The sequence below is a fragment of the Strongylocentrotus purpuratus genome, unplaced genomic scaffold, assembly GCF_000002235.5.
Source record: "Strongylocentrotus purpuratus isolate Spur 01 unplaced genomic scaffold, Spur_5.0 spur5_contig_866, whole genome shotgun sequence".
NCBI classification, from domain to species: Eukaryota; Metazoa; Echinodermata; class Echinoidea; order Camarodonta; family Strongylocentrotidae; genus Strongylocentrotus; species Strongylocentrotus purpuratus.
This window is the reverse complement of record NW_022145575.1, coordinates 2,777,176-2,793,609: the sequence shown is the minus strand read 5'-3', so window position 1 is coordinate 2,793,609 and position 16,434 is coordinate 2,777,176. Positions and strand designations below refer to the sequence as shown.

The 16,434-nt window shown below is 36.9% G+C and overlaps 1 protein-coding gene across 1 annotated transcript; it reads left to right on the top strand.

The window, feature by feature from the left end:
* The first annotated feature begins 876 nt into the window (after positions 1-876).
* Positions 877-16,434, top strand: LOC115919987 (galanin receptor type 2-like). Its single transcript, XM_030974768.1, has 2 exons — positions 877-997; positions 15,020-16,434. Exon 2 carries the CDS (start codon positions 15,033-15,035, stop codon positions 16,347-16,349), a length of 1,317 nt encoding a protein of 438 aa, XP_030830628.1. The 5' UTR covers positions 877-997; positions 15,020-15,032; the 3' UTR covers positions 16,350-16,434.

Sequence of the window (16,434 nt, the reverse complement as noted above, 5' to 3'; positions counted from 1 at the left end):
AAAAATTAATGCAGGTCACTATTTTAGATCTTATGCATCATGTTAACGCCTTTAGCATTACAAAGTACGACAATCGTGTTTCTGAAAATCCTAGAAAGATATGCCGAGTAGCATGATTACGTGGCGAATTTTTGTGTGCACTACCGACAAACTTTTTGGTTTCATCTTTCTCGTTTTCACTGGTATTGGTCCTGGGACAAAGTTTATTATTAGATCGGAATATGTACATGTATCACGATTCACGATTATGCTATCTACTAAAACTAAACAAGCAAAAGAACGAAGAAATAACAAGGAAACGTCTTGATAAATACTATAACCTTGATTTATTTCGACGTCAATATTCATATAGATGAATGATACACGCCAATAAAACTAATACACCACGATTCTGTGGCGTAAATATTCACTACGGACTAATACTTGTCCTTAAAACTAAAATAAAAACAACAACAACCATCCTAGCATATTTATAGTGACGTACTTTATTTCGGGACGCATCATTCTTTTCTGACTTATACTCTTTGTCACCACTACACCCTTGTCACTCCTTGAAAACAAGTCGACGAGAAGAAAGGTATATAGGTACCTGAGATCCAGAGAAATCTTACTTTATTTCTTCAATTTCTAAAGTTTACCTTCCTGAAATGTGTTGCTGTCTTCTACAGCTCTTAAATAAATTGGAGGTATTAATACACCTGTTTACCCCTCCTAAGGGCAATGTCTTGATACGCCACTAAGCATGCATGGTTGCAGACGACACCTGTACCTGTAAAGTAAAAAAATGCTTGCGCGCGTAAACCGGGTATATAGACGTTGGAACAATTTCATTGTGCCAATTTGTCAGTTCAATTTGTCAGTTTGATGACCATTTGAATTCGTGTGTTCGTTACTCAATGTGTTATCTCTGCCTTTAATAGCGATGAAATCGGAAACAGGCGAATTGCTCATGTGATCTCATATATCATCCGAAACTTTTGTCATCATTTAATTGCTGGTGAGTAGCACTTTTTGTGGAATTTGCTTACCACTGATAAGGTTTCAACAATAACGAACCATTTACTTAATCATTATCTAATTTATTTTTATTCTCATAAACTGTGAACGACGTACAATTTTTTTCTCCAGATTTTCCGATAAAAGTACAAAGTTTGTATAACATAATATTCCAAAATAGAAAATGAATAGACTAATTTCATTTTTTAAACGGTGGTGATTTAATTTCTACTAAATTTCCTATTGTAACTTCAAGCATTGACTGAATAAATCTTGGACCTTATCTTGGTATTTTAATAAATGAAAATCTGAAGTGGAATCACCGTGTTAAATATATTTTCAATATAATCTCACGCAAAATTGGTATGCTATGTAAATTAAGACATTATGTCCCAACGAACATTTTATTTCTGATATATAATTCTCTAATTTTGCCATTTATCTCGTATTGTAATATGCTCTAGGCAAGTTCAAAGTTCAAAGAGTATTGCAAAAGAAAGCATTACGTCTTTGTACTAATCCTTCTGACCGTGAACATTCAAAACCACTGTTTTTTTAACTGAAAACTCTAAAAGTTGATGATATTTATACCCTGCAAACCGTACTTTTTATATTTCGCTTACAAAACAGGCAACTTCCCGCTTATTTCCCCCCATTTATCTGATATCAATAAACATGTACACTCGTATTCCCCAAGACAAGCTGACAAATTCTATTTGAAAAATCAAAAAATCGTATTATAGCCTTCCATATTAATGACATGCTGATCCAGATACTTGGAATTTCACTCTTTACTGTAATTCGAAATATGAAGTCAAAATAGCTGTAAAGACTATCCTCATAACCCCATTATTAATGATTTGTGCTTTTATCACTATGAACATGACTGACAAAGAAAGCGGACAAAATATACAGTTCCTCAGGTAGACAAAGGAACATCCCTTCACTGCTATTATGTAAACATGTGTAGAACAGGTGTCACATGCATATTCACTTTTTTACATAATAGCAGTGAAGGGATGTTCCTCTATCTACCTGAGGAACTGTATATTCTGTCCGCTTTCTTTGTCCGTCATGTTCATAGTGTATCTTCACTTTATGTATATTATTCATTCAACCACTATTGTCCATACCTATCCTGGCGTTTATAAACATGTCTTCTAATGTCAACAGGCGTCTGGTATTGTGGAATTCTCCAGTCTTCCCTCTTTCTCTCTATCTTTTCTCTCTCTATTGCAAGTCATTCACTCTCTTCATTATGTTTCCTATATACTGTAGGCTGTTAGTTTAATATAGATTAGTTTAGTTTATTTTAATTAATAATAGTCTAGTTTAATCGAGGGCTGCAAGCATTTCAAGCTTCATGCTTACGCTGTATCCCTCCTGCATCATGTTAATTGTAAAAATGAATAATTTTTCTCCTATGTATTGTCTATGTTCCAAGAGTATCATGTATTGTACTTTGAAACATAAGTTTTATCACACTGATGGAAATTGTGTATGTTTAAGATTATACACGTTTAAAATAATGATAATATAGAAATCAATAAATCAAATCAAATCAAATCTTCGCTTATTAAGTGGGTCAGCATAGCGATTTGGTCGGACATTTTGTGATCAAATCACATATTTTACACATAGGGTATATTAAAATATTCTAAGCAGACCTGGATATTGAGCAACTTCAGATTTGGCTCGTAAAGCCCCACTACTTGCACTAGCTACTTGCGCCCTCTAAATTATTATGGGTGTCCGTTGGTCCCTATTCATTTTTTCTTATGTTAATTGAGGGCTGATTTGATGAGATACCCACCTGTCAGTGACCTTGCAGGGAGGTCTAATCCCCCTGGTCAAACTAGTGCAGACGGGCTTTAAGGCCCGTTGTGACCATTTTCAAAATGGCACCCTCAGAGTACATTGTCTAATTGTCATTGTCTAAAATGGATATGTATTTTTTTGTTAAAGCAAATTTAAGTTAATGAGTACGGTTCAAATCATATTTCAATTACAAGGCCCCAAAGCTATGCAAATAAGGATAAGTGCCCATTTTCAAAATATAGACCCAATGTATGGCAGTGCTTTGCAGTTGTATAATATCGTTAAAACTATTCTAAATGTTATCATGGAAACGTTACTTAATTTAACTTTGACAAAATTCGTCGCTGTTTTCACGAAGTGACGGTAGTGAAAAAAAATTGCATTCACTTTGCGTGACGATTTTCCTCACTACCGTCACTTCGTGAAAACAAGGACGAATTAGTAAAGCCTGCACAATATTTATTTCGGCATAATCTTAAATGCAATAACAGCGGTAGATTTGGAAAGTGTTGCTATTTCACTCTTTAAATGCAGCTAACTGTTAACATTTTATGTGAATTTTAGTCATTCACTATAGTCTTGCTATTATAGTTCATTTAGTTATCTAATATTTAATTATCTAATTATTTATTTATATATCTATTTTTTGATAATTTATCTACACTGTTGGTCAGAAAGGTGGAATCATTATTTTACCCCAATTTATGGAATGATTTTGACAATGGTTTATTCCTAATAGATCTAAATGATAGCATACATTCTCAGATTTTATTGAGTAATAATTTGCGAGTGTTTGTTTTGCGTGACTGCTAAAGCATGTGTGTGCTACTATGCTAATCAACTAGGGACCTACGTCCTTAAGTTATAGATGACAGTAATGAGGATTAATGCCTCACAAAAGGGCACTCATATAGCTGATCGACACGGTTTTTATTCTGGGGCCTTACATTAACGAGGCCATTGCTTAGCCAGTGAGTCATGACTGCATATGGAAACGTTTGCTTGTATTTGTCTCATAAAAGAATTTGACTCCCACACGGTGTTGAGTGCTCAGGGGTCACATGCCACTGGCTTCATCGGGCAGGTAGTTCCATTATGTGAATGGGTAAATTAACTATTACAAAATGAGGGGACATATCACATTGTACAATAGGGACACACATTGTTTTTATTGTGCATAACATACTCTTTTATTGAATTATTGCATTAAACTATCAAACCAAAATGCATTGTGTATTCTAACAATTGGAGTATAAGAATAATAACAGGTGAATGAAATGCATTAAACATCACAGACACCTGGGAGGAAGCATTCATAAATTTGAATACATATAGTTGATAAACGACTCCAATGAAATTATAAAACCAAAATGAAATTTGCGTTCTGGCAATTGGAGTACAAAGAATGATAGCAGGTGAATAAAATGCTTCAACAGCAACACAAACACCTGGGAAGCTAGGAAGCATCCATAAATTTGAATAATTTAGTTGATAAACGACTCCGCATGTGAACGTGTGTTGGAGCAGAAAGCAGTGGATTCTTAACAACACGAACCCATTTAACAGAATGTCGGAACGTAAATTAAATTTGGCGCGGTTGGAAATGCATCTTTCTACCCTGCGACTTTAATGGTACGATCCAGTAAATTAAAACAGTAAAATGGCTCTTATTTGAAAATTACTCATTAAATAAAACCCAAAACTTCAGTGATATCAGAAAAATATATTATATCTTACTAATAATTAAAAAAAAAGATGTATAAACATTGATAAAGTGTTGCATTTTACGATAAAAGACACCGATTTAGCGAAGATGACCTCATTAGTGCGCTTGCATCAGGGAATTCAAGGTCTAAAGGTCAATTCAGACGCTGATAAGTTATTGGTCGGGCCTTTTTGTTTCCTTTATTCCGACATAATTATACAATCAATCAAAACAAGTTTAATACCAGAAGAAGGCTAACGATTAGTATTTTTATTAACCGCTTGCCCCAAAGTCGCTTGACCACATTGAAACGAGTGAGAGCTTGCGAGAGCGGCCAAAGTGTGATTGAAACTCGCTATTTGTTATTCTTCAACATTTGCATATGGACTTTTTATATTATACTTTATGAAATGTTACCCGAGTGACTTCCGGGCGCCCCAATGCTGGAAAGAAACGCACATCTTAGAAAACTTCACTTTTTCATGAAAAAATGCTTATTTGTTCTATGCACGCAAGTCAGAGTGAGCGGATGATACAACGTTTCCATATGACGCAGCGGGGGCTAGGGTACGTCGCCGCCCCCACAAATACAAAAAAACAAAGAAAATGCAATAAATTATCAATAATTCATTGCATTTTCCCCCGGTCGCCAACAGGAAAAAAAAATCTTATGTAGGGCCATGCATTATGGTTCAAGGCAACAGTGTATTTACTTATTCATCCATTCCTTTATTAATTTATAAATTAATATATCTCTTCATTTATGAATTTATTCATTCATTTAGTTGGATGTTATTATAATAGGTTTTCCCGCCCACTTTCATATATGTATCACTCAATTCAATTAAGGTGCTTTCAAATGCACGCATTACCTTTTAACGATCGATATCCACCTTTCAAATTTTAAAAATCCGGGCGATGGAATTCATTTGGAGACACGCCATTTAGTTATGAGCATCCAGCAAAACTATCAGCAAAACTATTTCAGTTTAGGGCATTCGAATTTGTTATCCGAATTTTAGAAATTTATAGGGCCAACAACAAAAAAAATCGTTAACGGGGATACAAAGTCGTGAACGTTCTTAAGATTTCAAATTTCGTGCATTGAATTTCGAGGTTCGTACATTCAAATTAATAAAATAGACCTGAGTGAGTAGACTGTTTGGGCAATCACTTTCATTTCAGGAAATTCAATTTAATATTGAATTGCTCAATGAGTTTCATTGATTCACTGCGTTTGTACGTTTTTTATGGCAAACAAATAGAGGTGAGAGCGAGGGGCGAGATGAAGAAACCGGAGGAACAAGAACATGTAAAGTAAGGGTATAGATTGCTCGAAAACGCTCTTTTTTTAAGATTACAATGTCATGTGAATCAGTATAACCTGGGGACAGTATAATAAGTCTTTAATGAAATCTGTTGTTAAAGGTGCATTCAGCAATTATCGAGAAATGCGTTGCGGTGAAACGATCTGCATGCACCCTAGATGTAGCGTAAAGTAGAGAAGAAAAGGAAATGGAGATGAGTGATGGAAGACATCCGGAAGAAGAGAAAGAGAGAGTACGTTTGTGTTCCCGTTTCACTTAAAAATGCAATCTGCCCCTAAATATTTTGACCACCTACTACAGCGTTTCTCAACCAGAGAATATAATATGTATTGGAATGTCAACTTCATGGAAACAAAGTATCAGAAACCGCAATTGAAATATAATTTTGGGTATTTTAATGAGTAAATGAAAATTCACAGAGATTAACGTGTGTTTTTGCTCGCTCGCAAAACTTAGAAACGGGATATTTTCAGACAGCGAGGTCTATGATCTATATCAATATTCGGGCACCCCAAGTACGAAGTATGGCGCCCGAATATAGCTTATTTTATTGTACTTTTGCGTGATGTCCTCAAGGCTCCATTCTGGGACCACTTCTTTTTCTTTTGTATTTGAGGGATGTAATGAACTAGATATCTGTTTTTTCATTTATTCTCTTTGCTGATGACCTAAATACTTTTTAGTCACACAATAACATTGAAATACTAATGAATACCTTTAATTTGGAGTTACCAGAAGTGTCGACATGGTTTAAGTGCAGCTGTTATCTTTTAATATAAACAAAACTCATTTTATACACTTCGACCTCCCTAATGTACACCGAGCTGCAGATATGAAGATTACATTTTTTATTGATAACTAGCCCTTAACATAAGCATAATTCTAAGTTTCTCGGAGTGTTATTTGATGAATTTCTAACGTGGAATGACCATTTAAATTATATGAAAACATCGATTTCAAAAGGTGTAGGAATTATTTGTAAAATTAAAATATTTTTTTTGAAATAAAATAAAAAGTTTTATTTTCATTGTATAATACAATGGTTTTTTCCATATTATAACTTATTGTTATATTGTTTGGGCAAGTTGTGCTAAGACAAAATTAAATCCAAATGTGTTTTTTTTTTGCAAAGCAGGGCTATTCGCAATTGTACCAAATCACCAATCCTTGCAAATTCAGAACCCTTATATCAGAAGCTGAACACATTAACATTTTTTTTTATATCATTACTTTGCAGGTTGTAATCTTTTTGTTCAAATACTCCAATAAACTAATTCCTCCGGCATTCCACAACCTCTTGCTATAAACAACACGCAATACATTCTTTTCCGACACGAAACTCTCACAACTTTTTGATTAACCCCAAATTGTTAATTGCGCATAAATAAGTCCGACGCCATGGCCCTGATTTATGGAATAAGCTCCATTGAACTACTGTTTAATCATATTAATTCGATATATTCTTTCAAGGTTACTATGAAACGTAAATTATTATCAGCATACTCATGTCATATTTAAATTTTAATAAGCGTTCCAAGCACACTTTCTTTTAAAGCAATTTTGTTTTATTTCTCCAAATGTGTAATACAAACCATAACATACGATTGAATTAAAGAAACGTGTTCAATATTGATTGCTTTTACATACATATAATTAAACAAAAAATTATTTGCAATATATATATAACTTAGCAATAAAGTAAACGTTTAAGTACCTAAACATAATATATATGTCAATTGTAAATGTTATTCACTTATATTTAAAAAAAACTTAAACAAATCTGGAGGTAATTTTACTGGAGAACAATACCTGCTCCTCCCTGCCCCCTCCCTGCCCCCTCCCTGCCCCCTCCCTGCCCCCTCCCTCACACAAACACCCCATCCACCCACCCACACACATACTCACCCACCCACCCACCCCCACACACATGACACTACTCACTCAGTTGATGCAGCTAACATTCCCAACTCAAGAAAAATATACTAAGTAAGTAAGTTATCCAGGCCGCAAAATAGAGTTACACTTTTAACCGGAAAAGAAAACAAATCTTAATTAATCTTAAGCAGTTCCCACTTTAAGAAAAGTGATCCCAGCTTTCCCATTCTAATTGCTATTTTCTTTTCCTCATCCCTATACTTAAAAATGCTTTTTTCATCTTTTCTAAAGTTGGAACTCCCCCCCCCCCCTCCCGATCTTGACATAACTGTAACATACTTCACCATGAAAATGATATTATTACACATTTTTATTCTATATGAACTATCTGCCAACCCAACAAATCATGGGTGTCGAGCCCGGGGGGGGGGGGGGGATGGGGGGGGGGGGGGAGGGAGAGGGAAAACTAAATTCAGACAAGGATTTAGAGTCGAGAATAGTACATCGAATCGTCTTCTTTCTTTAATAATCTAATGAAACGTCAGAGCTTCCGCCCTTCGCGTGGGTGGGGGGAGAACTGAATTCAGACAAGGATTAAGAGTCGAAAATGGTACATCGAATCGTCTTCTTTCTTTAATAATCTAATGAAACGTCAGAGCTTCCGCGCTACGCGCGAAGAAGGGGAACTTGATTCAAATATTAAGGATTAAGAGTCGAGAATGGTCCAACGAATCGTCTTCTTTCTCTAATAATTTAATGAAACGTCAAAGCTTCCGCGCTTCGCGGGGGAGGGGGAAAACTCCCCCTCCATGCACCCAACCCCCTAGGGAGCGCGCTTCGCGTGCTCACTACCGCCCCCTAAAATGAAATCCTGGCTACGCGCTTGGGGTGGGGGTGCAACCTGCCACACGCTTCTACCTCTTGGTTGCTTTGATCCATTGCCGAAAATATTTTGGCACCTATCATCCCCCCAACCACGGAAACAAATCGACACCCTTGCAACAAATATATCTCGCCATTCTAAATCTATAATTTCATTTAACTCAAAAAGTTTTACTAAAACCTGCCATATCCTTTGAACGCTCCAGCAAGATAAAAATAAATGTTTATATGTTTCTATTTCCTGCTTACAAAACGAACATAAATTATCACCAACAAAACCAAATCTATGAAGATGCTCATTAGTATATATGGCTCCATGCAATGATTTAAATTGAAAGTCTCGTTTTTTTGTAATGAGTATGGTAATTCTTGGTCTTACAAATATTTCTTTTAATTCTTTATCAATAAAATCATAATCATTTTTCCCACCCCTTACCTGCAAATCATACGTTTGCTGCAGTGCTTTGATAAAATAATCATAAATTGTTCTTGAACCAACATCCAAAAACTGTATTTTTTACCTGAAATATGAATATAAGTATTAAAGCTTATAAAATCAACCTCGAGGAATTGTATTAACCCTGAATCATCCTTCCTTAACCTGGGTATCGCATCATAAATATCAATGATCATAAACACATTATTACCTTTCATACCGAGGTTCATAAAATATTTAACAGACATAACATGGCCTTTCTCAACCAAGTGATTCAGTTGAACAATCCCTCTTTCAAACAAGTATCTATCAAATATCCTTTCTCCATTTATACATATATTCCGATTATTATAATTGGATTAATATAACCCTCCAAATATCTTAAATTACTTGTCATGCTTGCAACATTTCCATATAGTATGGTGGAATATCTAAAATCGGAGTTTAATCTTTTTTTAATCATAATCACATCAAAATAAATAAATCTACCACCCACAAACTGTAAGCAATGATTAAAAAACAATTTCCATCCCAAATTTTTCTCTCCATATAAAAGACGTTTTATCCACACTATGCGCTGTATTTTAACGGACATTTCAAAATTAATCATTCTTAATCCTCCAAAGTCATAATCCTGATACATTATTGCCCGTGCGCGCACACACACACACACACACTCACACACACACACACACACACACACACACACACACATATTGTGCTTGCAAGAGAGTTGCCCATTCCTCAGTGGCTGTGTTTTTTCTATTGCGGGGGGGGGGGGGTGATTTTATTGATGTTATTGTTGATTTGGAATATTATTATATTCGTTTTCTCTCAACAACAAAAATCGAACAAATTAATTCGACAATTATTAAGATACAAAATTGAGTACAAATTTAAAGATAAGAACCAACACAATTATACTAACAAATGCAAATAATAGCTTCTATTTGATACTTTTATCCAAACTTGTAATCATCTTCAATGTTGTCACTCTGGCATCTAACATTTTTACTTTCTTGTCTGTGTATTCAATACAGCTAGATTTCATATTGTTTGCTAGATTGAGTAAATATCGAAGCCTGCCCTTCATAACCGAGTAGTCACCACATTCATGTAAATTTGAAAGAATCAATCACCGTCAAAGAATTGATGAATCATCGCTCTAAAATTAATTTTAATATACCCTGCATTTGTACCCGTCACGAATTAACATATATCTTAAATGTTCTTTTTGATTAATGTCCTCCCTATTTCTTTCTCCCTGTTCAATAATAAAAGAAAAAAAGAAATTTTCTCAATCTTAGGCCACAGATTAACATATTCACATTTTCTTTATGCAAAAAAGAGAAAGAATATGTGTACGACTATGAATTGCCTCCTTTTCAATATGATTCAATTCGTTGAAAATATTCAGAATCTGAATATGATAAATCCAGATATTACACCAACGCTCTTAATCGCACCTCTCGCTCCAACTACCAATCCAACCATAGCTCATATACCCATCCACCATGTTGATCAAATATAAAAAGTTTCCAAATGAAACTCGAAAAAAAGAGATGAAAGGGAAGAGAGGCTTCAGTTGAAATCCTAAATTCTCTGTGACTGGCTCGGCACTAGTTTCTGAGGGACCAGTCATTGAAGATCCATACTTTTACAGGTGCGTCAAAAAGAGTGTGTGGCACGTTTGATTGATATCCTTTATCAAGATTTAAACAAAATAAGAATGTAAGCTATGACAAATAACATCAGAAATCGAGTATCAATTCACACCTTTGCCCAAAATACAAACAACACAAACACTTTAAAAAAACAATTTTTTTTTTAAAACAATTTTGTTTTATTTCTCCAGATGTGTAATACAAACCATGACATACAATTGAATAAAATAAACGTGTTCAATATTGATGCTTTTACATAAACATAATTAAACACAAACTTATTTGCAGTATGATATAACTTAGCAACAAAGTAAACGTATAAGTACCTAAACATAATATGTCAATGGTAAATGTTATTTACTTATATATTACAAAAAAAACTTAAACAAATCTGGAGGTAATTTTACTGAAACAATCCTGCCCCCTCCCTGCCCCCTCCATCACACAAACATACTCACCCTCTATCACACAAACATACTCACCCACCCACACACATACTCACCCACCCACCCCCCTCCCCCCCACACACACACATTCACACCCGCACACACACGCACACACACACACACACACACACACACATTCTCACATCAGGGCCTTTGTGGGGCACCTGATTGTGGGGTATTTCTGTGCGTTCCAGATATACCTTGTGGTCCCCTACTAGTGGGGTATGTACAACCTGGCGATAACAACCCGGCGGTGTGCTTACGATGTTACCATAAAAAAGTGTGCAAGTTTTAGCACACGCTCACAAAAAGTCATTTATGGGGTACCACTTCTAATGCCCCGCAGGGCATAGGACACCGAATATACAGTCATTTGAAAGACTTTACTCTGTGGGGTCCTGAAAAAATACCCCACAAAGTAAAAATGCCTCACAAGGGGTATGTGAAGCGCACATAAAACCCCACAAGAATGCTGAGGTGAGAGCGCACACACACACACTGTGCTTGCGGAGAGAGTAGCCAATTCCCCCGGCCCCCCCACTCAGTGTTATTTAGGGTACGCATATGCGTGTTCCAACCGACCCCCCCTTTTCAGCAAAAGTCCGGTGTGTAAAGTCAATACGGCTCGACCTTTTTCTTTTGTATACGAGCCTTTTTCAGCATCCCCCCCTTTTCAGCAAAAGTCCGGTGTGTAAAGTCAATACGGCTCGACCTTTTTCTTTTGTTACGAAAAGGACATTTTGGCAACACGCATGCGGTCATTTTGAAACCTGAGTGGGGGGGCCGGGCCAATTCCACAGTGACAGGTGTTTTTATGGAGGGGGGGGGGGGTCGATTTTGTTGCTGCGGTCGATTGTGAATTATATTTGATTCTTTTTCCCTCCTAATAAACAAATGGAATAAATTAATTGCACTATTAAGATTTTAAAAATAGTGCAAAGTCATATTCGTAAGACTATAAAATACAATTATATTCATATCCCCATTAATACAATGTATGAAAGTAATATCTTATATTTGATACATGTTTAAATACAGAGTAGGTCCTACTTCCACAATGATTTCTTATAACATTTCCTTTAGAATAGACACAGCACTCTTCTGTTACGGTTAAAAACATAGATCATACAAACATGAAGTCTTAGGACTGCTAACATTTCTGAACCCCCTTTCGCGGGCTTTTCCTGTCTTGGGGACCCCCTAAATTCGGAACACTGATCAATGTACTCCCTATCTATGATATTCAAGATATTTTATAACCCCCGATTCAAATTTCCCAGGAATCCAAAGAGAGAGAGAGGGAGAGAGAGAGGAAAAAGGAACCTTTTTAAAGAAATATCCGGGTGTAAAGTCAAATACACCCCCTTTCTTTACAATTCTCGGGTCGGACTTTGCCGCGCGAAAAGTACCGCTTTACCGGGGATTTTGGGAACACGAATACGGTCTCACCGACCCTGGAGGGGGGGGGGGAAGGGTGAAATAGGAACAGGTTTGTTTTTCTTTCTTTACATCCTTGTTTTCATTTTCATAGGGGACCATTGGGAGCTATTAGTATGACGTGATCATGAACGCAATTTGACGGGGCAAGTGAGACCTACATGTACATGAATACTCCTAATTTAGTAAAACTTGTGCGATGCATCTTAATTTCTAATGCACTTATTTAACTCTTTGCCTATACCGGAAACTGGTTGTCCCTGAAATGGGCATATGGGACTTTCACAATGCAGTCGTCAACGATTTAGAACATGCCTGCCTTTTAATGAATCTAAATAACTGAAGAAAAGCCGAGGTCATCGGCAACGGAATTTGATTCACATTTCTAAAAATGTACATTCCTTTGTTAAAATGTGAATGACTCGTTTGAAGAAGGAAAAAATGGTTGAAAAGATAACGAATATGCTATAGTCGTATTATAATCATTTTTAATGCATAACGTTTTGTTAAGTGGCACCAGGGACGTGATAGACATCAAGTCCCTGGTGGCACGTTTAATTTGATAATATTAATAAAATTGTCTACTAGAACGAGGGAAAATTGTTTCGAAAGCCCACCCCCTTAATTGCATGCTCTTTATCTAAATTCAGGTGATTCATTTGATTTGTTTGCACTGATAATGGACGAGAGAAAATTAAATTGTATAACCATTTGTTGATTGGTATGCTCCTTATCTAAATTTACACGAATCACTTGAAAAGGTTGTTGCATGAATAACAAATTTGAACGAACGAACGAACGAAAATAGATTTGAATTACATTTTGCAGTGGTGATGTTGTTGTTGTTGTTTGGTATTATCGGCGTTTCATTCTTTTTTTAGAATATTTACGCCTTTCACTTTATTTCTTTTTTTTTCTTCTATATTTTGGTACTATTTGTAAATTCATACTCATCTTTTTTGTTGTTGTTTTTTTTTATAATATAATCTCAGATCTACTGGTCCATGAAAACCCCTCACCACAACTATCGTGAATTTAAATGCTCTTGACTTTCAATTGAATGACTAAATTGCTAAATTGAGCGGGAAACCTATCTCATTATGACTATTATTTTCATTATTAGTATTAGTATTATTATTGATGTTGTTATTATTATCATCACAATTTTCGTCATCAATATTATATCCATTTAACAACACGTGGACTACCGTTAACTCAGATGTTTTAGTCATCTCCCTAGACACAAGGATCTGGATATGCCATTTACCTCGCGGAAATAATCATTGATTAAGAAATCCACTCTCCTCGAACAACCTTATTCAACAAAATATACCTTCTGTTCTAGATCCCTTAAATAAACAAGAGTGGATATATTTTTTTCTGCAGTTATAATTACTAATGGACATAGGTGCGCTCCTTAATTAAACATGGGATTGGCACTTATGTCGTGTCTCTCTCATCGTGGACCCTTTTTAGAGTAATTTTGCATTCATACAAACTCTGATGCGATCGATATTAAAGTGGATTGGTTTTGGTTTCCACTACGCTCCTGAAAAAAGATGGTCTTGGTGGTCAAGTTAATTACATTAATTTATAGGTCAACAAAATACAGTCTTACGCAATTAAGGAGTGCGAACAATCATTGATTGCACCGCAGAATTATTTAATACTTCCTGCATGTATGCAAATTCGATTTCCTCGGGATAGTTGTTTCTGATCGGTTATTAGTATACACATTAGTGAACACAAAAACTTCACAATTTCTGCATGCTTTGATTTTCAGTTAGCGCTAAACAACAACAAAATACATGTATTTAGTCAGCATGGTCAAATTGTATCCCTCTTTTTCTCAAACAGTATAATACTATCGTGAATGAAAGTAAGACTACTTCAAAGTAACGCTTAAATTAGGTGCGTTTTCATTGTTTCTTCTTTTTCATAGGGTTCGAACAGTTCTATTGTGTTGACGTATACACCCTTCCGAATCAGACTTAAAGTTGATAATATTATAATGTCTGATGATTTTTTTTCTCGGTTGTGTTGATCTTACAGCCGCATACTCTAATCTTGAATAAATATTAAATTTTGCAAAACAATGTATATTCATAAAGAGAGAGAGAGAGAGGGAGAGAGAGAGAGGGAGAGAGAAAGAGAAAGAGAGAGGGAGAGAGAGGGAGAGAGAAAGAGAGAGAGAGAGAGAGAGAGAGAGAATGTGAATAAGGAGGAGAGAGACATGAATATACTGTATATGGGATGAAATGACAGAATAGCGATTTTGAAACAAAAAATAGATAATCAGTGATAATTATGGCAAGACTGGTTTTGTAGTGTGCTTCTATTTTGATAGACACAGCGGATAGTTTAACACTACAAATTTTGAGTATGTCACTGTTTATTTTTTTGTTGTTATTTTTCATTTTCTGAATCAACAGGTTCTTGACGAGAATGGAAAAGACGGTCACGGTGGAAACAACGGCAAATGTGACAATCGGAGAACTCACATCTAGCGTGGACCCTACCACAACTAAGGTCCATGCATCTAGCATGTCAACGAGTTCGGAACCTGAAATGAAGAGTGACGTTTGGAAAGCGAGGAATGACGGATGGAATGTTACAGCTGACGCATGGGACAATACGACTGACGCATGGTATGTGACGACTGAGGCATGGAACGGCACGATTGACGCATGGAGCGGTACAACGGAATGGACATTCAATAATAATGGTACCCTGACATCGAGGTCGTCCTCTGAAGAATGGGTGTGGTCCCCTGTTTCCTGGCCATGGTGGCAGATCGTGCAGTTTATCCTAGCCGTCGTGGGCATCATTGGAAACTTTCTGGTGATGCTTATCCTCTTTCGTCAAAAACGTCACAGTTACTCCACCGACACCCTGATCGCCGCCCTGGCCGCCGCCGACTTCACGACGTCGATCTCAATCCTACCGCATCCGCGCGCGACGACGCTCCCGGATACGCCGACAGGCCAGGTCTACTGCCGGATTATCCATTCATCCGTGATCATGTGGATATCAATCTGCGCGTCCATTTTCACCCTGACGACGATCTCGGTTGAGAGGCTGCTTGCGATACGGTATCCGTTCACATTTCAGCGCATGTTTACACCGCGACGCAGCGTCCTCGTAATCGTCGTCATCTGGCTCGTTGCCGTCGCCATCAACTCGTACAGTTTATACATCCACTTCGTCCAGGACGGGACGTGCGTTACCATATTCCCCACGGCGCTGTTCCAAAAGATCATCGGTGTGACGTTATTTCTTGTGGAATACGTCATCCCCGTCATCATCATGCTGACCGCACACGCGTTGACGATCCACAGCCTTCGCCAGCGCGCGAGCCCGGTGACCGTCGGCCAGGAGCGACAGAAGCACGCGCTGAAGCTGATGAAGGCACGACATCGCGTCCTCCAAATGCTCTTTATCGTTGTTATCACCTTCATTATCTGCTGGACTCCTGATCAGTTCGGCTTTCTGGTGTTCAACCTCGGCGTCGTTGACTTCACCCATCTCTTTAGTCCACTCTACCGCGCCTTCGTTGTCCTAGCCTTTGCAAACTCTTGCCTCAATCCTATCATCTACGCCTCTAGGAACCTGAGGTTCAGGAAAGCCCTTGGAGATCTCTTTAAAGGCGTCTGCACACCTAGTGGACAGTCAGTCTTTGCAGGCTTTGAAGACGATGATGACAGCAAGGAAATGAATACAGGCGCTACAGATGTACCAACCAATGACCAATCTCAGGTTTAAGCTGCTCAAAATGATCAATTAGCACAATTGCAAAGACTTCCGAAAATAAATTTAACTCATTTTGTTGGGGGGGGGGAAATAAAAA

Coding starts and splice junctions, on each gene's coding strand:
- LOC115919987 (XM_030974768.1), top strand. CDS start 15,033: ATGGAAAAGACGGTCACGGTGGAAACAACGGCAAATGTGACAATCGGA.